The sequence below is a fragment of the Chrysemys picta genome, chromosome 3, assembly GCF_011386835.1.
Source record: "Chrysemys picta bellii isolate R12L10 chromosome 3, ASM1138683v2, whole genome shotgun sequence".
In the NCBI taxonomy this organism is placed as follows: domain Eukaryota; kingdom Metazoa; phylum Chordata; order Testudines; family Emydidae; genus Chrysemys; species Chrysemys picta.
The window spans coordinates 91,459,891-91,483,172 of NC_088793.1; the positions used below are offsets into that span (position 1 = coordinate 91,459,891).

The 23,282-nt window shown below is 41.6% G+C and overlaps 1 protein-coding gene across 2 annotated transcripts in view; it reads left to right on the forward strand.

Moving 5' to 3' along the window:
- Window positions 1-23,282, forward strand: part of SLC35F1 (solute carrier family 35 member F1) — a 369,666-nt gene that overhangs the window by 208,058 nt on the left and 138,326 nt on the right. For both annotated transcript variants that reach the window (XM_008175891.4, XM_065588392.1), the window contains exon 2: window positions 16,147-16,322. In XM_008175891.4, coding sequence (XP_008174113.1) covers window positions 16,147-16,322 — 176 coding nt within the window. The remainder of the gene's footprint in view (window positions 1-16,146; window positions 16,323-23,282) is intronic.

Consider the following 23,282-nt stretch of genomic DNA (forward strand, 5'->3'; position numbering starts at 1 on the left):
CTAGAGCGGAGGTTGGCACACCTGAAGTATAAGGAAGCAAAGATGGTGTAATGACACCTCTCTATCCACCATAATCCCAGGATCATCATAAGCCTGATTCAGCTCCCATGATAAATTAGTGCAGCCTAAGGGCTGTTCTAATTTACACCAATAGAAACATCTTCTTTATGATCCATTCTACTGTTCCAGGATCCTAAGAGGACATTGGCCTCTGGCCCACCACCCATCCTCATCATGCCATCTACACCGCAGAGCGAGTGAGACATGTACAGCATTTTTACACCACTCAAAGATTCATCCACCTGGGGGAATCCTCAGCTGCCACTTTAAAGCACATTTTGTGTCACTCCAGTGTCCCAGGTGGGAGGACTTCTGTTCTCAGTAAGTCGTCATTACATGATTGACAACAACTCAAGTTGTTGCAACCAAAATGTAGATCCTGAGATTGTGGAGGAATTGCAGTAAAACCAACTGGAAAGTAGCGAATGTAGATAGATAGATAAATAAATACTCTATCAGAAGGTCAGACTTGGTTTATCTCCTACATGAAGACCGTATACATCTTATTTCTTCAGAGGTTTCATTTTACTTTAAGTGAGTCATCATGATCATCTCTTGGGTCATCAGAGGCTTTGGTGTGTTTATCACCACAGCACTGTCCCACAGACCAGGAGTTACTCTGAGTTGACCCTCCAGAAATCTGCAGCTGACACCTTCCTCTGTCACCTTTAAACTTTTTATGTATACTAAGAATAAACCTTTTTAGACACATTGCAATTTTAAACTCTATTAAAAGCAGCAAAATAAGATCAGTGCCCTAATTTTTTTTAATGTGTGTTCCATCAACGTGTGTCAAGTCTGTAATACATTTTCAAAGCTGTCAGAAGGAGTCATGCTGTCTCGCTTTATTGAAAGGCAGGGAGAAAGGGAGAGATTTATCTTGGCTCTGAAGGGGAAAGCAATAAACCAGACCTGTTTCATTCTTAACTTGTACCTAAAATTGAAGGTCTCTCCTTACTAAGAGAGCAGTACTTATTTTTAGTAATAGACAAATTATCTATAATTTTGTTCCTGCTCACGATACTTTTTTCAATTTTTGCATAAAATAGGAATTTAAACACAAAATCCTGACTTTGGACTTCCCATTATTATACTCTCGTTAATGGTTTCTGGAAAATAATGACTGTCTTTAGTATGTGTTGTGAGAAAAGGACATGCTGATCCTGTGGTGCAAACAGTAAAAACATGTAGTCTAGCAGCATTAGTCCCTTTCTTTAGAAACATAGGATCAGTTTATATGCTGCACTTCTTGAAGGCTCACTGCACACAGTGTCACAGAAGCAGAAAGGAGGGCCACGATTTTCCATAGCAGCTAGTGATTTTGGGTGCCCAACTTGAGATCTCTTTGAAGGGGCTGAGCACCCACTCTATAAAAATAAGGCTCCTTTAAGGTGCCTCAAGTTGGACACCCAAAATCACTAGTCATTATTTTTAAATGTTGGCTGAGGTCTCTAAGGTAACAGAGACCCGAACCGTTTAGGGGTTCCATGATCAAAATCATGAAAATCATTGAATTGCACATGAAAACAAACTCAAAGCCAGTATAGATCAAAAAGCCTAAGCGTAATGTGCTCCCTGAGAGAAACACCACTAGGCAAAGCAAGAAGCCATGTTCTGCACTAGTTGAGGTTTTTAATTTGTCTTCAGGTGTTGCATTGTAGTAATCCAGTCTTGATGTGAAAAAGATAGTAGTAACTGGTGAGGTTCCCATCTGAAAGGGAAAGATATGTCCTTCTTGCCCAGTGCAGATAGACTGTTCGCCACTTCTGTCATCTGAGTGTTCAGAACATCAGGAGATCCAAGAAGACCCTGAGAAACAAAATTTTCCCCCAGGAAACAAACCTGATCAGGCCTTAAAGATTCAGATCATTTGGATACACTTTAGGCATCCAAACATCTGAAAGTCGTAACCAAACTACACTTGATATCTTGTGTTCCCCACAAGCTTCATGAGGCAACAACTTTGAGGATTATTCCCTTCTGAGAGGCTGCAGAGATATTAACCATCTGGAATAGCAGCCAAAAGTAGGAAATCGTGAAGGGAGACATGGAAGCAGGGTCCTGTGCAGACATAGAAGCAGAATTAGCCACAGGCATACAAAGTTGTAACCAATCTATACTTGATATCTTGTGTTCCCCACAAGCTTCATGAGGCAACAACTTTGAGGATTATTCCCTTCTGAGAAGCTGCAGAGAAATGAACCTTCTGGAATAGCAACCAAAAGTAGGAAATCGTGAAGGAAGACATGGAAGCAGGGCCCTGCAGGAGACATGGAAGCAGAATTAGCCACTGGCGTACAAATATCTCCTTTGAAGTGGTTAGTGACTGGGGAAAGATATAGCAGCAAATGCTGCTTATTACCAAACTGGGACCCTCTGTAGACCAGACTTCAGTGAAATGGTAAACCTCTTAGGTCTTTCAGTGTGCAATGGTACAGTTAAGGGACAAACTTTCAGGGTGCAATTTAAGGATTCCCCCCCCCCCCAGGTTCTTACCTATTTTTTGCATATGGCTGGTGGCAAAAATTTGCTGGAAAGAAGTTTGAGGCCAGTGTAAGTTGCATATGCCTATCTTGGAGCAGATTTTGACTCCATTGGGTATAGATTTGAAATAAATATAAATAAAAACACTATCAGTAGCATCCCAAAAGAGTGTAATAATTATCATAAACATTAAAAATACTTTCCACTAGTCAGGCAAAAGACTTAGATGTAACAACAATCAGCTCATTAAATTAGATGGATATTTGCAAACCATCATACTGTTCACTCCACTTATAGATTATATCCTTCCCCCTATTCCTTATGTTCTTTTGTCTATTTAGATTGTGAACTCTTTGGGGCAAGAATAATCTCTTAGGATATGTCTGTACTGGAGCTGGAAGGTATAAATTCCAGCTTGAATAGACATACTCATGCTAGCTCTGATTGAGCTACTGTGCTAAAAATAGTGTAGCTGCAAGGCGGAAGGACCAGCAGGAGGGTCTAGCCACCCAAAGTACATACCTAGTATCTTGGATGAGATCATATTTGAGGCAGCTGGCCCCTCCCACCACAGCTACACTTCCGTTTTTGGTGCTACAGCTCATCAGAGCTACCACAGGCATGTTTCCTTAAGCAGGAAATTATACCTTCCAGCTCTGTGGCCCTTTGGTGCTATTTTACTGCAAACTAATAATAATAATAAAATAATAATTAATAACAAAAACACCAAACACAGTGTATTTGTTAATATAAAATCCCTCTTTTTTAATTTACTTAGTAGCTCTAATTTATAAAAGTCAGCCACTTCTTTATTAAGTGAAAACTTGCATCTATACAGTTTGCATCTGCCACTTTTTGAACCTATAGCTTTGTCCCACACAATAATCTGAGCAGTAGCTCTGGGAAGGTATAAAGGATACCATTTCTCTGGGGTCAGAGGCCAGCAGTTGGCTGGCTGGCTGATGAGCCCTGCAACTGCACCTGGGAAAAAGACCCGCAACTTAATTGGCTGATCCTCATAAAAGAAGGCAGCAGGAAACAGAGGGGGGAGTTGGAATAGCTGCTAGAAAGCTGTGGGCCCAATGGGCTGTGGCTAGAGCAATCACAACAAGGAACTGCTCCAAGAAACAAATGGGCAGAAGGGAGACTGTGGGAAGTCCTGTTATTACTAAGGCTCTGAGGCAAGAGCCAGGAAATTTTGGGTTGATGTACTTAGAGGGGTGAAGGACAGATTTGGGGAAGGGATGACTTACCCTGTACAGACTCTGAGGGAAGAGTTTGTGAAGCTTTGATCTTGTTTTCTTAAAAAGGCTTGAAATAAAAGGGGGGAGGAATTAATGGATCCCTGGATTCTGTGAGAGGGCTCCAGGCAGAATTTCCCCAGTGAAGGAGCTGGCTCAGCAAGAGCAAACCTGGCTCCAGCAGGAAGAGGGTGCTGTAAAATAGATCTCAGTGCTTTACATGCCCCTTCAACTCCTTGGTTGTGGGTAGGGGTCAGGTCATTAGAAGTGCTTGTGCTTAGAGTTCTGCATGCAATACATTTTACATGTTAAGAAAATTCAAGCACATTTGCAACTGCAAGTTGCACCAGCAAAGATTGTGACCAGGGCTCAGTACATCTGAAAATTTCCTTCACTATGTTGGTATGCAGCTTGTGAAATTTTCTCTTGGTTCCGTGACTAGCTAATTCATGTAATTTTTTTCTCCTTGGCATATACACACGCCTCCTTGCAGTGCTTTTGATCTTTTCCCTTTCTGGGAGGGTGACATCTCCTGTTCCTTTTAATTTATGAGAGAATGGTATGTGTAAGGTCAAAATACTCTGACTCACTCATATTTGAGGAAGTATAGGTGATGTGTGAGGCTTGCATTGACCTTCTCCACAGGGGTGAACTTCACTCATTGAGTTTTATGTAAATATTTGAGTAAAATTCTTATGATGTTAGGTGGGATCCAAGCTTTGCTATTTCACTGTCCAGTGATGGCTATTACCTATGATTCTGCAGCTCTGAAAGGTTTATTTGTGCCACTGTCAGAGTAAAAGAGGCCTTTAAATATTAGCCTTATAACAGTTACAATTACACAGGGCATTGCCTAATGTAATCATTGAGAATTAACATGATGAGAATAGTTGATTAATATAATAAATATTTTATAGGTGCCAACTCCATTAACTGTTAACAGCACTTGTGCACATGAATCTGCTTGCTCTTCATTGCTTTCAGTGTTTTATTTTTGGAAGTCGTGATCACTTATGTAAATTGTCATAAGCGGATACAGATGCTTTAATGTATTAACAGAAGATTTCTGTTATAAAACTTGTCTTGCTGGGAGAGGTGTGGAGGTTGAGAGGCTTGCGTGTGCCATCTTTCAGGATTTCTCCCCTGTGTAGTGCACACACAAGAATGGTGTAAAAGTAAGAATGCACGGGGAAAACACTTACTAAATAGATGCAAAATCTCTCTCTCTCTCTCTCCTTTTAGGTATAGACAGTATCAAATCAAACAGAACAGCTGAGAGGCTTTCAGGTGTGCCAGACTGAAAATTATTAGAAATCTATAGCCCCAGCTTTCAAAAATAACTGGCCAGTTGCTTTAGTTGCCATGAAGAAGGTTTTAGAAGCATCCTGTTAATTAAACTTCTCAGGTGCCACATATACATGTAAGGTGAATGTGGCAATATATTGTAGTAATGTCTATTTTCCTGGTATGTCCCTATTTAAGTCTGGTGTAACACTGGGACCTAAGAGCTCTTCCATACTGCAGCAGCAGCATCCTATTTTTGTGTTGACATTTGGGTTTTTAAATCATACGTCTTTCCCTTTCTTCCTGAGATAGTGACAGAAAAGTCAAAATTAAAGATGGGTGCCTAAAGTTAGGGTGCTACATCCATATTCAAACACTTCAAATAAAGCTGGTCTGATAGTCACAGAGGAGCATGAAATTCCTAATGAACTCAGACTAGAATTTTTAATATAGTGATCTCTTTTCTTCTGCTGTTTATATTAATACATTGAAGTGCCCTCAAGTAAAGCAGTTTGGTAAAACCATGCACTCAAATGAAATACATGCCCTCATCAATTTTAATCTGTGTTAACAGTAACCAGTCTCCAAATGAGATCCTTCTTTCCTTTCAAAATACATCCTTATAATATTTTGATAAATAACTCAGTCTCTGAAGTATATTTCTACCTCCATGTCTGTTCTTACACCATACTATGAAATTATTATATAGACTGCTGCTAACCTGGTATAGACTCAGGTCAGGAGAGAATCTGCCAGGTTCAAACCCTGGCTGACAGATATTGAGTTACGTTGAGGGACTGGTACTTTTTCAAATATCTGGAGATTAAAAGTACCAGGAGTTTTCACTGTCTAAGGTATGCTGTAAGAGATGCAATGGGACCTAGCAATGAAATGGGGCCAAGTAAAAAAGAGAAGAGGGGGAACCTGTTAAGAAGGAAATTGACCTGGATGGTGCTCAAAATAGAATTGTCAATAACCCAATGGAAGTAAGCATTTCCCAAAACAAATAGTCAGGGTTGAGTATTCAAACCTTTCAGCCACCTTTGTAGGTCATTGGTTCAGCAAAAAAGGGTTAGATATCACTAGCATAGTATGCTGCCCCTATAAGCCGTTCAGAATGTAATCCCACTTTGATGTTGGGTCATAAAAGGCATTTTACTATTATGGAGAAGAGTTGTACTGGTCTGGTGTTCAAACTGAATGCTGTAACGATATCACCGTTGTCACCTTTGTCTGGCTTGTCCTTGTCCGTCCCTCCATGAACGCAAGTCAACGCAATACCATTCCGTTTTCTTGTGAGCATGTTCTTTCCATTTCTGGCCAAAGTTTTGTCATGGGATCAGCCCAGCGTGTTTTCGTTCTGCCAAGCAGTTGCTTATGGTCTCTGGGGATCCAGTCACTGATGTGGGTTGTCCATCTATTGTCTTGCCTGCGGGGTACTGCAGCTACAGGGCACAAGGGCTAGCACCCCAGATGCACTGCTGCAAAATTCTTCCGCCAAACAAGCCACACAAAGCAGAATAAACCAGGAAACTGTAACAATATGAAAATTTGAATTGCATGAGAACCTGAGGAAATCTAACAGCTATATGTCATATATGGGTGTACGTGCCAGGGGCTGAGAAGCTAACCTTAGAGTGGTTTGATATTGGAATTTCTGCCTTTAGGGTTTCCAAAGTCCACATGACTGATAACTGGGGGGTGGGGGGTGGGGTGGAACAATTATAGAAACACCAGTATATCAAAGTAGCAAAGAAAAAAAAAACCAGCACATACCAACTGCAAGCACAGACGTTTTAAGGAGAATAAAATGGCTTCCTGTGCCAGGCTTGGGCTGCCGTCTCCTTGCTCACTGGTGTTACACTGATGTAACTCCCATGACTTTAGTAGCATTAACTCCTTTACACTGGTGTAAATGAGATCAGAATCAGGCCCCTTGTGAATTATTCTACTTTATAAGCCATTCTGATGTTGTCTCACAGCTTTCATCTTCTGCTGGGAGTTCTAACCCAATGTGTGGCTTTCTTAGCTTTCCAAATGGCAGTGCAGTGCTTAGCGTTTAGAGGATGAGATGATGCTGAGCTGTGATTGTACTAAAATTGCAGAATGGCAGGATATTGAGATTATCCTGGGATGAGGATAGAGTTTATAAAGAATTATTTGCTTGTATCTCTTTCAAAACACCATAAATCAAACTCAACATATTTATGGCTAGCTGCCGCCACTAGATGGCTTGGGTGTGATTCTAGCTTTCTATCCCACTATTCAAGATATTGCTGCCATACCATGAATAAAACTGGTCCCAATAAATTGCCAGTGTTGGTTAGATTGAAATGGATTCATGCTGCATCTAGAGGGAGTTACGATTATAATACAGCACTGAATTCAATTGGCAGCAAGATATCAAAGAAGTAGTTCCTAACTTGCCTCTTCCAAGCATCATTGGAGGAGAATCATCAGTGTGAGCTATTCAGCAGAAGAGTAGAAAATCTTCAAATTGTTTTTAATTCTAAAGTCTTAATGTGGACCAGTGAAGAATGAGGTTCCCCCCTTTGCCTGAGTGGGAAAAGGGAAAGAGCTTATGGTGCTTACTCTATTATGACTTTTAAATGGGATAATGGGTAGAGAAATAGAATACACGAATAGTAAGAGTATGCTCCAAAATTGGGGAAACCCACCTAAAGTCCCCTTTCCTTCTTTAACATTTTTGTAGTGAGTCTCTCTTTGATGCTGCATACTGAGCCCTCCCCCCCCCAATCAAAACCTACTACTTTTCTTCATCTTATGAATGAGTAGCACTTGCTTAATGGATGTGTACTGCTGATGGCTAACAGAAGAAGCTGTTCTCTTTGTGACATACTCTGTATGTATGGCTGGAAGCATCAAAAAGAACTTAGAAAAATATTGCAGTTAAAACACAGGGGTTCTGAAATATTGCATGTTTCAGCAACATTGTGAGACTTTTAAAAGGGACTCACAGGACCCAGAGAACTTTTTAAGTAATTGTTGAATTTGTACTAATTTCTTTTCAATGGTTATGCCACAGTCTTTCGGTAGGCTGCCCCTTCAGAGACACTTTTCAGTCCCCTTTCAAGTGGCAGGCCCATGCCTCTACTTTTCTTTGGGGTGGGACCCTGTGATCCAACTGGACATTTGGTTACACTACCCTAGTTGTCAACCATGTGATACAGCAGGCCCAATAGACTTGGCACCTGTATGAGTTCCCTTCAGGAACCCATGGACAGTAACAGTATGAAGGAGCAAAGAAGCAGATTCTTCAAAACAAAGTATGATTTATATGCAAAAAAGTACACAGCCCTCAAGAAATGGATTTAAAATGAATAAAAATGCTTTCCTACACTTGGTGACCCCTTCAGGCCCCTGGCTAGAGCTGACTTAGCCTTTGTATACTCCTTTCTCTTGGTGACCAAGTTACAGCTTCCCCACTGCAAACCTCTAATTCACAATCAGTATTTCTGTGTCAGTCTGCAGCCAGAGACAACTTCCTCCTTTTCTGTAGGGTAGGTCCTTTCAGTGACCAGTGTCTTTTGATCTCTTCAGATTCTCAGCCTTGGCAAACAGCCCTGTTGCCAGGGTTGGGGCTGAGGACTCCTCACGGCTGTAAACCTGGCTATTGTGTTTGAGGGGACACTCCTTATCTAGGTCACTGTGCTTTTACCTTTTCTGCCTGGTTTCTTTAACCTTTTTAGAACATAAGAACGGCCATATTGGGTCAGACCAAAGTTTCCATCTAGCCCAGTATCCTGTCTTCCGACAGTGGCCAGTGCCAGGTGCCCCAGAGGAAATGAACAGAACAGGTAATCATCAAGTGATCCATCCCCTGTAGCCCATTCCCAACTTCTGGCAAATCTAATTATTGATCTAATTATTCTTTCAGGCAAAGTAATATCACACACACACACTGAGGGGCCTATGACATTTATAAAAATATTTCCCAGTTTTCCACAGTTTAAGTATTACCCTAAAACTGAAAGAGAGGTTACTGAGTCTGTCCAAATCCTGGAGCTAAGTACTTTGTATTAGATCACTGTTGGTAGGAAGAATAGAAATGAACTGGAAAAGTTGTCCCATAAAGCATTTTCTGCACAATGAAGGTGTTTAACTTTGTTACTGGGGCCAACCAATCTGTGCATCATTCCATATCATTGTGTGTTGTTGTTGCTTCTGGATAGTGACTGACATTTCCACCAATTTAAAAAAAAAAGAGATTTGTGTTGTCCCTATGTTAAAGGGTCGGGAAAAGTTTCCATATTTCTGCCCAGCCAAAGGAACAGAATAACACATCTTCATTTGAAGGCTTTCACCATGTCAGCAGCCTGTTATGTTGTTCACACTTTTAATTTCTCTTATTCAGTTAGCTCCCTGAAACCAGCCCTCTGTCAAGGTTCATTGTTGATTCACTGGTGAGTGGAATTGATAGAGTAAAGCCTTCCATGCTGATAAATGGAGCCAGCAAGTCACTTATGATTCAAGCAGACATTTCTGTATTTGGGGTAAGAGGTTTTGAAGAGCGGTGAACAGTCTTAGAAGAAACTACAGTATATATAAGGGCCCTTCCTACTCAGGAGATCTGCATTACGTGTTCATTTGAGCCATTTTTGCATATTATTGAATACAAGTATTGATTAATGTTTATGCTGCAGACAGGGGCGGCTCTATGTTTTTTGCCGCCCCAAGCACGGCAGTCAGGTAGGCTTCGGCGGCACTCCTGCGGGCGGTCTGCAGTCGCGCGGATTCGGCGACGTTTCTGCAGGGGGTCTGCCAGTCCCACAGCTTCGGCGTACTTGCCGCCGAATTGCCGCCAAAACCGTGGGACCAGCAGACCTCCCGCAGGCACACGGCCGAAGGCCGCCTGACTGTCGCCCTCACAGCGACCGACATGCCACCCCCTCGGCTTGCCACCCCCTCGGCTTGCCACCCCAGGCACGTGCTTGCTGTGCTGGTGCCAGGGCCGGCTCCAGGCACCAGCTTACCAAGCAGGTGCTTGGGGCGGCCACTTCGGCGGCAATTCGGCGGATGGTCCCTCACTCCCGCTCAGAGCGAAGGACCTCCCGCTGAATTGCCGCCGCAGATCGCGATCGTGGCTTTTTGTTTGTTTGTTTGTTTGGCTGCTTGGGGCGGCCAAAACCCTGGAGCTGGCCCTGGCTGGTGCCTGGAGCCGCCTCTGGCTGCAGAGGCAGAGCAGCTATCAAAGAGCAGGCTGAGTTCTATTCTGCCTCACATGCCATCCACAAAATGATAAACTAAGTTCTGACTGGAGGAAGAACACAATATAACTTTCTAATCCCAGCTTGAGTTTGCAGCACTAGCAATTAAGAAGACAAGTGGATATGGAAGTCATGGACAGACTAGCTATCCATAACCCTTCAGTCTTGTTTGTACAGTCCAGTATTGGGAGTGCTGATGCAATTTAAGGACTACATGAATTTTTTTCTATTTCCAATAAATTCATGACCATCTAATGATTATAATACTCTTGTTAAATGTTAACACTATGTTCATTGCTGTAGAAGAGAGTCTCTGCACAGAAAAGCTGACACTCTAAATAGAAAATAATAGAAATGAGAGCTGGAAAAGACCTTGTAGGACACCTTCCCCCACCTTCCAACCAGTGCAGTACTGTATAGTCAGAAAGCTGTGTGGTCAAGCTCAGAAGCAAGACTCAAACAAAAGAAAGGTGGGAAGCAAAAAAGGAAGCTGGACTATAAAGAGGATCAATGACAATTATGAGGCTAACAGACTTCAGCCTTTCTCCCTTGAGCCACCCTACTCAGTAGTACTCTTACTTTGGAGATGGAATATGTCTGGGGGGAGGGGAGCAAAAACAGTAGGGCTTGACCATGTTGTTTCTGAGTGCATGATATATTGCAGCAGGGCGTGGCTATATGATTTTAGTCTTCACTTCCTAGGTTAGAGAAGAACTTCCTGTTGCTCTGTAGCACTAATTATAACAGACATTTTTGTTATAGTGCTTTAAGGGATCCAGTGACTCTAGGGACACGGGGTTTATTTACATTGGTTATATTCAAAAGGTGAATTCTATTTAGAGATAATATTCTGATCCACATCCAAACTGTTTCCAAAGCTTGTGTACTTTCAGAGCAGGAGTCTTGATTCTTGCCCCTCTCTAATTCCATTGCACTTGTAACTGCTTTTTTGTCTCCAATGGGAATTCCAGCTATGCTGTGGAGGCAATAGTAAGAGTTGATTTAAGGATATTTAATAGCTAGGGTTGCCAATTTTGGTTGGATGTATTCCTGGAGATTTCATCACATGACAATCTTTAATTAAAAATTAATCTGTAATTCCTGGAGACTCCCAGCCAATCCTGGAGGGTTGGCATCTGTATTAATAGCAAATGCAAGAGTTGAATACTTAGCAGAGATGAAAAGCTATTCTACTGCATCACCTAGGGGCTGAGGACAAAGAATTAACTGAACACTGACCCATCTGTAGCTACAAAGACCAACACAGAATATGCAGTTAACTGAAAACATCAGCAGAACTGCAAAGTAGCCATTAATATTGTTACCGAATGTTACATTCAGAAGTAGAGGACATCCTATAAATAGGACTGTAGGCAGTTGTATAGATGTCTTAAGAGAAGAATTCTCACTTATGAATTTGGTATCATGCAGGATGAAATGTTAATGAATCAGCTGTTGGAAAATATTTCACTTCTACATAGATAGAAATGACTGCTGGCAGAACTGAAGCTTATCCTGTGGATGGCAATGATTCTGACATAAAGCCCTGCCAAATTAACTAGTTACTTTCTATGTGAGATTTGGGATAGCCTGTCAATCCAAGGTGACATATATTGGAGAGATAGAGAACCCAAGGTCTGAGTTTATGCACACACTGCTCTTGAGGGCCACGTCATCATGCCTCTCACTAAAAGAAGGATCTGCCAAGATTAGTCGTGTCCAGCAGTAGACCACCATGTGGAGCAAAAACCACTATTGCTAACCTCCTTCCATGAGTGATAAATTGAGTGTGTTCACTTTTCTGAGTATGAGAATAAAAACTGAGGCACTTGCCTCCACAATAGTTCCATTGTAGATGTGTTATGTATCTATGTGATGCTTGCTGATGGTCATATCTGGAATATGTCAAGGTTAGAGAAGGCAAGCAACCATTCCACAGCCTGTGTGAAATCAACCAAGTACATATGCATACAGACCTGCATGCATTTAACTCCTCAATTCAAGCACCACTTATAAAGGCCCCTAGCATAGAGTAATGAGAGGATGCTGCTGCATGAACCTCCATTTTAGAGAAAAGACAGTAATTGAAGCAGCATCTAAATGGATAAAAAAAGAACTACAAGTGTCTAGGAGATGGATCTGCCTAAATTTCAGTGAGTCTTCAAATTTTACAGTATCTCATCAATAGGCAGCAGTGGCAAGAATTATGGATATGTGGTTCCTTTAGCACTAATGTTAGTCTGTTCTGGTGCCATCTTTAACATGGTGGCCACCACCCAAGCACCCTCTCGTGGCCAGGAGTGCCTCTACAGTGTCTGCCTCAGTTTTCCCTTCTTCAGGGCTCCTTAAATAGAACTGCCTGCAGTTTTGCTCATCCACTCGCAGCCCTTCTTGGGTCTGGAGTTTTGTATTAATAATAAAAAAACCTAAACAAAAAAATCTTCAACCCAGTCTTAAACTGGGGAAAGCCCCCAAGGCACTGTCTCTTTCTGCTGTCTAAGCAGCTGGAGAAGATGCAAAGCCCAGCCTGCCTTCTCCAAAGGATAAACACACCTTCCATCTGGGTCTTCTTAACGAGCCCCAGTCCCTTCTTCAGAGACCATCTCTCCCTGCATCTTTACTGCACAGTTCCTTGTAGCTCTGTCTTCAATGAGCTCCCTCTGACTGCTATCGTCCAGGTGCAGCCCTGTCCCCTTAACTGGCTCGACTGTGAGCACCTTCTCTAGAACAGGGGAGCTGGATCCATTTTTAATCACAGGGCCCCAGCCATCCTGTGACACCATCCCAGTTGGATATCTTTATTTCACAGAGGCATGTTTTGTTTCTGAGTGAACGATGGAAGGGTGGAAGGAGTGGTTACATGTGTGACGGGTTTGGTCACAGAGACCCCCTTGGGACTGTCATCTGATGTGCTGAAATTATCTCTGAGCCCGTTTTCCCTGCCAGCTTGGGACTCCAGAACCCTGCCTTGTTGAGCCAGACATGCTAGCCTGCTGCAACACAGACTCAGGGTCTGGGCCATGCCCCCAAAGCTACAGACTTTAACCAAAAACAGCTCAGCAGGTTACCGCTCCAGCACCCAGACACCCAATTCCCAATGGGATCCAAACCCCAAATAAATCTGTTTACTCTTTATAAAGCTTATACAGGGTAAACTAATAAATTGTTCGCCCTCTATAACACTGATAGATATTCACAGGTGTTTGCTCCCCCTGGTATTAATGACTTACTCTGGGTTTATTAATAAACAGAAGTGATTTTATTAAGTAAAAAGTGGTTTCAAGTAATAACAGACAAGAACAAAGTAAGTCACAAAGCAAAATAAAACAAAACACGCATGTCTAAGCCTAATACGTTAAGAAACTATTACAGGTAATATCTCACCCTCAGAGATGTTCCAATAAGCTTCTTTTACAGACTAGACTCCTTCCTAGTCTGGGCCCAATCCTTTCCCCGGTACAGTCCTTGTTAGTTCCAGCAGACATCTCAGGTGGTAAGCAGGAGTTTTCTCATGACTGACAGCCCCTTTTGTCCTGCTTCACCCCCTTTTATAGCTTTGGCACAAGGCGGGAATCCTTTGACTCTCTGAGTCCCCACCAGTCCTTCTAAATGCAAAAGTACCAGATTTAAGATGGATTTCATTATCAGGTAACATGGTCACATGTCACTGTAAGACCTCTAGTCTCCATTCCCCATGGACTGGCCCACACATACACAGGAAAGCTTTCAAGTAACTAAGGCCATTTACAACTGATTCTTTCTGGAGCACCCTTAATGGCTTGCACTTAATATGTTTACATCAGTGATACACGTTTATATCTTATTCTCCTAACTCTGGACATAGAAATAATACATGAAAACAAATAGGATGAACACACTCAGTAGATTATAAGCTTTGTAATGATACTTTACAAGAGATCTTTTGCATAAAGCGTATTCCAGTTGCATCATATTCACATTCATAAGCATATTTTCATAAAGCATATGGAGTGCAATGGCACAACAAGATCTTAGATTCCACTAATCCAAAAACCTCCTGTAAGAGTGCAGGATCTAGCACAGTGAAGGTTGTTCTCTCTCTGTCAGACTGCTTGTTTTGTTTTGTTTTTTTGGGGGGGGGAGGAGGAAGATGGGGTGGGGGAAAGGGGGTGACGGTGCTCTACAACAGCTTGTGCTTCCCTGGGCTTGTTTGGTTGTTTCATACCATGACTGGCACCAAGACACAGTAGTAGGAGGATTGCTTGAGAAAGGGGGAAACAAATCTGACACCTGAGGTTACTAAGAAAGGGGTCTTTGTAGCCTAGATCTTCACAGCTGCCAAATATTCAGTCACTCTGAGGGAGATATGGCAGGGAGAGGGAAGCAACATTGAAAGATTTTTAATATTGGGAGATGGTAGTGTATAAAAAAGATTTTCACCCTAGCTGAAGAGTGTTCCACACTGATGTGCTGCCTTGCCTGTCTCCCCCCAGAGCAGGACACAGACATGGAATAGACTTGGCATCAGCACAACCATAGGAACAAAATAGTGTGTGGGCATGTTTTCAGTAAAGTCATCTTGAGGGTAAAATTTTCAAAAAATGATATTAAATTAATGGGGATATCCCATCTCCTAGAACTGGAAGGGACCTTGAAAGGTCATTGAGTCCAGCCCCCTGCCTTCACTAGCAGGACCAAGTACTGATTTTGCCCCAGATCCCCAAGTGGCCCCCTCAAGGATGGAACTCACAACCCTGGGTTTAGCAGGCCAATGCTCAAAGCACTGAGCTATCCCTCCCCCCTAAAGCCCACTCCTTCGAGCTGGAATTTTTCAATGATGTCTATGTTGCATGTGTAGACTATCTTGTAACCAAGCTGGAAGCATGAGCAAGTAACACTTGAATGTTCTTTATCTGGGTTGAAGTGAACTGTGGTGCAAAGAGATAACAAAGAACCAGGACTGGATGGGCAGGAAGGAGAAAATGATGAGGATGCTGAAGGAGAACATGGAGGGGATGGAGAGGGGGAAAGAGGGCAGGAGTATTGGACAGGCAGAAGAAAGAAGGAACATGGAGGAAGAAGAAGTAAATGGTGGGGGGCGGGGATGAGGAATGGAAAGATAAACTGAAGCAAGAGGCCAGTTCAGATAAGCAAGTTTCTTGGAGTAAAAGGAGTGATGAAAAGAATGTTTTCGAAGAGGAAAAATCCACAAAAAAGTAAAGAGTGGAGGAGAGAAACAAGATGGTGAAAAAGATTAAAGAAAAGATACACAGTAGAAGAAAAGAAATGAAAGCAAAATGGAAATGAGATGAGAGAACAAAGGAAGGAAGACAGTACATTCATACATTTTATTTTATAAAAATGTAGATCTAGAAACATGATAAAATCACATGTTTTTTTTTTTCTCTATTTGGTTGTGTATACAGAGAGACACATACTAAATACTGGGACAGCTGTACGCTTTCATTGTATTGCAAATGTGAAGTTATACTCCTGGGTCTTTACTCTGAGACACACACAAGCAAACTGGGGGAAGGGGTGAGGAAGTCTTAAGACTAAATGGACCCAAATCCACAAAATCTTTCCCTTGTGTTGTGTGCGTGAAATTTCACTGTTATTCTTTTCATAATCAGAGGTTTTTATAATACATGAACAAAAACCAGTGTGTTTGGGAAGTATTTCAGTAAATGCTGAGGAAAGAGATGGTAATACCTATTAGACAACTCCTACCAGGTACATTAGAGATCAAGGCCATCATGTTTCTTCCCATGTTTTAACACTTTCATTTGGATTTATGCTCTTCAGAGGAGGATAAGGATTTCCTGGTTGGCTGAGTGTTTTATGTCTGTGTTTTTTCTTGTGTCTTTTAGGGAGCTCTTGCTGTCTGTGGCTCTTGGCCAGGTTTTGTCCCTTCTTATCTGTGGCATTGGCCTGACCAGCAAGTATTTGTCAGAGGATTTCCATGCCAACACTCCTGTTTTTCAGAGCTTCCTCAATTACATCCTCCTGTTTTTGGTCTACACCACTACACTAGCTGTCAGACAAGGTAAGTACCATTCTTTGGAAGGGAGGTAGCTTCTGTAAGCTATTTTGTAGAATCTAGTCCAGTGGTTCCCAAACTTTCTACCTTGCCCCCTCCGCCCTGCTCCCTGGAGCCAGGGCCAGGAGCGGGGCCACAGCTCTGGGAGGGAGGGACACAGACAGGGGTAAGGTGACCAAGGCTAAGGCCATAACTGGAGGTGGGAGTGGGGGCTCCCCTGGGGGCTGATGCTGGCCGCAGATGCCCCGGGGGCCAGGGCCAGGAGCTGAGCTGGCTGGCGCTCCCTCCCTACCCCCACATGGGGGCTATCCTGGGCCCCAACCGTGCCCCACCAAACATTCCTCCACGCTCCTCTAGGAGGGCGCACCCTACAGGTTGGGGACCTCTGATCTAGTCACTATGGACAAAATTTTCCAAAGCACTCAAATCCTGTTTTTTAAAAGCATCTAAGTCACTTAAGAGCCTAAGTTCCATTTTCATTCAATTCGACTTAGGCCCAGATTTTTTTAAACGTATTTAGGCACTGCTGTGCTTAGGGTTGCAATACCTAAATGATTTAGCAGCCCAAAGCTATTTGCAGCCTAAATCCTTTTTTAAAATGAGCTTTGGGCTCCTAAAAATGGAACTTAGGCTCTTGAATGGCTAAAGTTTAAAATTTCCAAAAGCATCTAATGACATTCTTATTCTGTGTATATTAACTTATCCTTTTTTCCACAACACATTAAAAATTACATACTCTCTGGATGAAAGGAAAAAGCAAACTTTCATTAGAAAGGACTATTTTAATCAATAACCAATACAGTAGTGTTCTGTGAAAGAAAAGTCTGTATCCTTTCTGCCTCATTATTTCCACGTGAACAATCTCCTTGATCCTTTCTTCCTGTTTCATATACATGCATTTAGGTCTAGATTGCGAGTTGGAAAGTTTTGGAGTGTTCTAAAACTTGGTATCTATTAAAAATGTTCAGAACTGCTGAATGCTGATCTCTGGGCATGTCAATCCTTAGGAAGTCTCTCTAGGAAGTTGCTGCTCAGCCTTTCTTTGCCTTCCCAGTTCAGTTTGGGTTGTGGGAACATCATCAAAGGCTCTTTGGAAAACTGTGGTTAAACATAGCTCTTGCTGGAAAGTGCAAGTGTAGATCTTGCATAACGGTTACCAAACAGTTTACAGAATTGTTATAGCCCAAAAGTCTCATTTTCAAAAGTAACTTGGGACTTAGGCTCCTAAATGAGTAAGGACTTTCAATGAGATTTGGGCTCTCAAGTCACTTAAGTGTTTTTGAAAATGTTACCAAATACTGGGGAGACAAGGTGGGTGAGGTGATATATTTTTTTATTTTAAATGTTACCATATGTTGGGACATATACTGTGATGCCATTCCACATTTAGATTTAGAACATTATTATCATGTCTATCATACACTGAGTTTTGAAACTGTTTAAAACTTTCTATCAAGAGCAATACCTAATACATAATTCCCCAGAAGATCCTAACACAGTCTGAAAATTGTGTGTCAAAAACATTTGGTTTTGCCTGAGGTATGAAAGTTTGGTAATTGGCCCATCCTCAGATGGACAGCTATCAAGTTTAAAATGAAAGAAGGTTTAACTTTGTGGATTAAACTGTTGGAACACAAACCAACATTTAATGCACCATGGCCAGGAATGATCATCCAGTAGGAGACTGTCCCTGCCCTGAAGGGCTAACAGGCTGAATAAACAAGATAGACAAAGGCTGGGAGAATGTAAAATGGGGATGCTAATATTTCCTGATGAGCAACTGAGGCACAGAAAGATTAAGTTACTTGCCCAAGGTAACACTGGAAATCTATAGCAAAGCTGGGGAGTTAAGCTAAACCTTTCAAGTCCTGATGTAGTGGGATTTGAATGCATCCTCATTTCCTTCACTTAGCAGTGTTTGGTGCCAGTGGGAAGAGCCTTCATGAAGTAAGTTGGGAGTGGGTAGGACTTGGTACCATATGCACAATTATTCTAGAAGGGAGGGCATAGGTGTTGAGGGAGGATGACCCATAGGGACAGTAGTCATGGAAGGTGTTTAAATCAGGCTGCTCTTTAAAGTTGGGCCAGAGAAGAATGACAGCAAGAGTTGGAGGGCACCCAATGAATAGCCTGGAGCAGGGGCTACCAGGAAGGAATGTCTGGAATTGGCAGGATGCCCAGAAAAATCCTGGATAAGGAATGGACACAGAAGCAAGGAGAGTGGTAATCCAAGCACATTCCATAAAATTCCTATAGAGCACTACAGCAGCACATGGCCATTTCATTTATTGTCTATTTAATATTGCCATGTGACAAAACCCCATTGGATTGGGATTCACTTACTCAGCAGATGGGTCTAACAAATATCTATTAAGGCAAAACACTCAGCAAATAGTGATCAATTACTTACAAGTGGGAAGCTCATTAGGACAAACTCATCACAGTCACCTCCTGCACTGGACAGTACAGCTTCAACCTCCCTTTGTTACACAAGCTTATAAATACCTTTTTTGTTATCTTTTTTTAGATATATGTATTAGTCTCTCATTCCATGTTATCTCTCCTCCCCTACCAGTACAGGTATAGTGTTAGTTCAATCCAGTCTTTTTTAGCTTTTTTTAGTTAGTTTCTTTTCTTCTCACGTACTCTGTAATTTCTTACACATACACAGTTCTCCTTATACTTACACTGTTAAACATTATCAGAACAGACTCTTAAAATCCACAGCAGGCTTCTGTCAGGCCAAAATATGGCTTTGCTCCCAACAAGCCCCACACTGGGTTTTTTGCTTGTGTATGTATTTATTTGTGGGTGTTAGACTAGAACCGTTTTTCTAGTAGCTCTGATTGTTTGGCATCATTAACAGATGAAAACCACATAGTAATTATATTAATTTTGTACAGACTGATTCAGTTCTGAATGCTGGGCACATCAGAAAACTTTTTTCTAGCTTAGCTTCTTCTATTTCATATGCAAAATTTAAGATTTCTTAAATGACCCCATCTTTCTATTTCAGAAATCAAACCATGAAATCGACTGTAGAAGTCAAAAATAACATCATCCCCAGTTTTTCTTTTGTTTGCTTTCTGAATGGATAAATTGATTGGGAGGACTATATAGGCATACATATAGAATATGGAGGCATTCACTTGAGACGCTAAACAGAATTTCACTGCGGAACTGCAACACTTGCTTCCAATAACTTCTTCGGGGGCATCCTTAACTTCCCTGAGTGGGACTCCCCTTTCTTTACTAAGCTCTTCCAAATCTAGATTTGTCCTGAATCCCCTGTGGACTGGCCTTCTCTGTCTGTCCACCATCTTTCCAGTAAAGGGGAATATTTCCCCTGCCGTATTGAATAACCCACTTCTATCTCCAGTCTCGCTAGCACCTGTGTTCACTTCCTTCCCTCCCCATATCTTTCCAGGTCAGCCTTCCTGTTCCTTCTTACCTGCTAGAGTGGCGCTGCTAGTTTAGCCACAATACATAGCTCCACTGTATTGCCTATTTTAACTTTGTGCAAAATACTCAGGGCTAGATCCTCACCTTGTGTGGATCAGCATAGCTATATTGAAGACAATGGAGCTATACCAGCTTATGCCAGCTGAAAATCTGTCCCTGCTACTGTATTCTACACAGCAAAACAACACCATACATGTGTCCTCATGCTCCCATAACCCTACATTTTCACAACAGCAGTTAGCATGAACAGTTAGAATTGTACTTTCTAGCAATGCTAGATATCTGCATTGATCTAGAAAGAGGGAAAATACTCATTTCCTGCAGAAGGAAAAGGCCTGGGCTCCTTCACTCCCAACCACAGATTTCCCTATCTATCCTTCAAACTTCTTACGGGACTAATCCTACAAGATGCTGAATACTCAGGCCCCAGTCCAGCAAAGCACTTTAAGCATCTGTTTAAGTTTGACTATGTGAGTAGACTCATGGCTACAACTCCTATAAGGCAATACCCTGATACGGAAAGGCAGTTTAATTTTTTGTTGAAATGCTTTGAAACAAAATAATTTGGGTCAGTTTGACAAAATGAAATATTCTGATTTGGATCAGTGTCCCAAAATGAAATATTTCATTTTGATTTTTCTATAAGGAAAATCAAATATTTTCAGTAAAATCAAGAGCTTTCTATGGAAAATTTCAATTCTGCAGAAACTGCATTTTCCATCAGAGTATCATTCTGATGGGAAAATTCTTGACTAGCTCAATTATTTTGTTTGGGGGATTTTTTGTTCGCTTAGGTATCTTTTTTTCACAAAATCAAGTTAGACTTTAAGCTTATTAGTTATTTAGAATGCACATATGCTACAGCTAACATTAGCACACACTTACTGAAGTACCAATATTGAAATATTAAGTTCTAAATTTTTCCTTTAAATTTCTTTGTGTGCATGTAGCTAAATCAATGTTATAACAGTAAATGTTGTTAATGCAATATCATAAAATGACTGAATATCATTATGTATAATCTAACTGATTTTTCACAAACTCTGATAAATATTAATGAAATCTACAGCATGTAGCGCTTCCTTCCAAGGTAACTTGCTATTATGCCCATTTTTATTTTGTTCGCTGTTGTGCCAAAACCTATTTTTTGTCCTGTGTTGAGGAAAAAGATTGTACCTCATTTTATCACAGCTCTGCCCCCTAATTTGCAAAGGATTCTGCTTAGAGGGATCCTGTCATGACACTTGTGGCTACTCATTTGTATTAGAGGTGATTACACAATGAGGACAAGAGAGAAACTTAATCATCCTTCTGTCAGTGAAGTGGAGCTATGGAAAAGAAACCTGGGGAGATCAGCTTTAGCACCTGAAAAAGCAATAAATGGGAAACTGTCCATAGTGGCCCAAGAGGTGTTAATTGTCAGCAGTCAACATTGTGGTGGAGGCATCAGCATCTTGTAGGCAAAAATTAACCCTTTCTAAAAGCCACCAAGTATGTTATAAGTGAATATAGCACATATACTAACACTGTAAAATAATTAAGGGATGAGAGAATAGTAGGTATCTATTTTGAACAGAAGGGGAAAAAATCATAATCTCAGGGGGCCAGATTCTGCCTTTACTCATACTGTGTAGCGCCTTAGTCTGTGATGCTTTAAATAAGACAACTTGCTCAGTATGTCCAGCCTAGCATACATAGGGGTGGCAAAATCAGGGCAATAGCTTGCTGATTCAGAAGGGTCATATGAATGTACATAAAGCTGGATGAATCCTCCTTCTACATCGTTAAGTGATGAGGTCATGCCAAACGTCAATGGAAATATAATTCTTCCTAGAGTCACTGTAATGTCTTAGATTTGGCATATAACCAGATTTGACCTGTGCCATGGAAGATGAGTTATAGCCTCCTGTGAGACTATTAGCAGCTGAAGTCATGCCACATGTCATTGGAAGCTTTATTTTGTATCGATTTCCTTCTTGGATTTGATCTATGACCTCAGTGTCTTAATATGTGCATTCCTAATTTACCTGCTACTCAAATGGGTTCTTCCACTTGAACAAACAGTGTGTTTGAATGAAAAGACAACCTTTACAAGATTTGCTCTATTTCACTGTACTGCACATCTGCCCTTTGGTGAGCAGTCAAAACAGCTTATGTCTTCTGTTGGTCAATTTCATTCTAGTAGTAAAACTGCATTTATCTTTTAATTGGGCCAGATCCTATAGCTCAGATCGCACAGGCTACCCCACTAGATATCCAAGGAGCTTTCCCAACAGTTGGCACCTCTGTGTTTGGGTCACACATAATAATGTGGCTGGAACATGCAGGAACATTTTCAATAAAATGTGGTTTTGTTTAAATAGGCTGTTTTTTGTCAAAGCCTAAACATCTTGCGGAGGGATATTGATTTGGCTAAAGTTTTCAATGGGAAGGTTTCTGCAGTCCAGGACTTTCTAGTCACTTCTGATGGGAGAGAGAGAGAGATCCAAATTGAAGAAGTCTGGTTTTCAGTTGGGAAACAAATGTTTCAATCAGGACTAGCTCTAGGCACCAGCAAACCAAGCATGTGCTTGGGGCGGCACAATTCCGTTTGTTTTTGGGTTTTTTGCTTCGCCAGTGGTGCTCTCGAAGATTTTTTTTTTTTTTTTTTTTTTGCTTGGGGCGGCAAAAAACCTAGAGCCGGACCTGGTTTCAATGCACGTTGGTTTTGCACAAAATATTCAAAAGGTATTGATTTGATTCCAGTGCAGAAGGCAAACAAATTACGAAACCTCAAAAGTTGTTACAAAATGGAGCTTTGGTCCTCCAAACAACTCTACCTGTGCAAGCAACAGTATTGACCTCCCTGAGGGGGGAGGGTGAGGGTGGGACCATGACCCAGATCTCACACAGGCCAACAGAACATGTTGCAGATTTTCTAAAGGTCAGCAGAGCTCCCACAGCACCAAGCACTGCCCTCGAGGCCCAGGATTCTTTCTGGAGCTCCCACTGCAGAGGGTCCCTTACACCTACCCCAATGCAGGGCTATGTACTTAAAATCACAGTCTAGCCCTGTATTTTGAAAAATAAACAGCTTATGCATGCATTACCACTTGGGATCAGTACCAAAATGACATTTTAGCATGTGGAATTCTCATAACACACAGTAGGGGGAACATGAAATATTGTTACTTTGTAGCTGTCAGTGGATAGTGCACTTCCTGTAACTTCACTAGTCTTTCAACCATGAATGCCAAATTGTATGGGATACATTTATCCAGTCTGCCAGTTGGCAGTCTCTTTGGCTGTAAGTTGAAGATCCCTGATCTTACTCAGATAAAATTCAGTTAGTGGATGAGAAATAAAACTGCAATTCTGATTCCTGACAACTTGTAGTTTAAAGTTCCATGGATCATTTTGCCAGGGTAAGAGTTGTCATTTTAGTTTATACTCTTTTTTGGGGACAAGAATTGTCTTTGTCTGTTTGGAATGCTGTAAGCACTTCCACAGTCTAAACAATAGTAA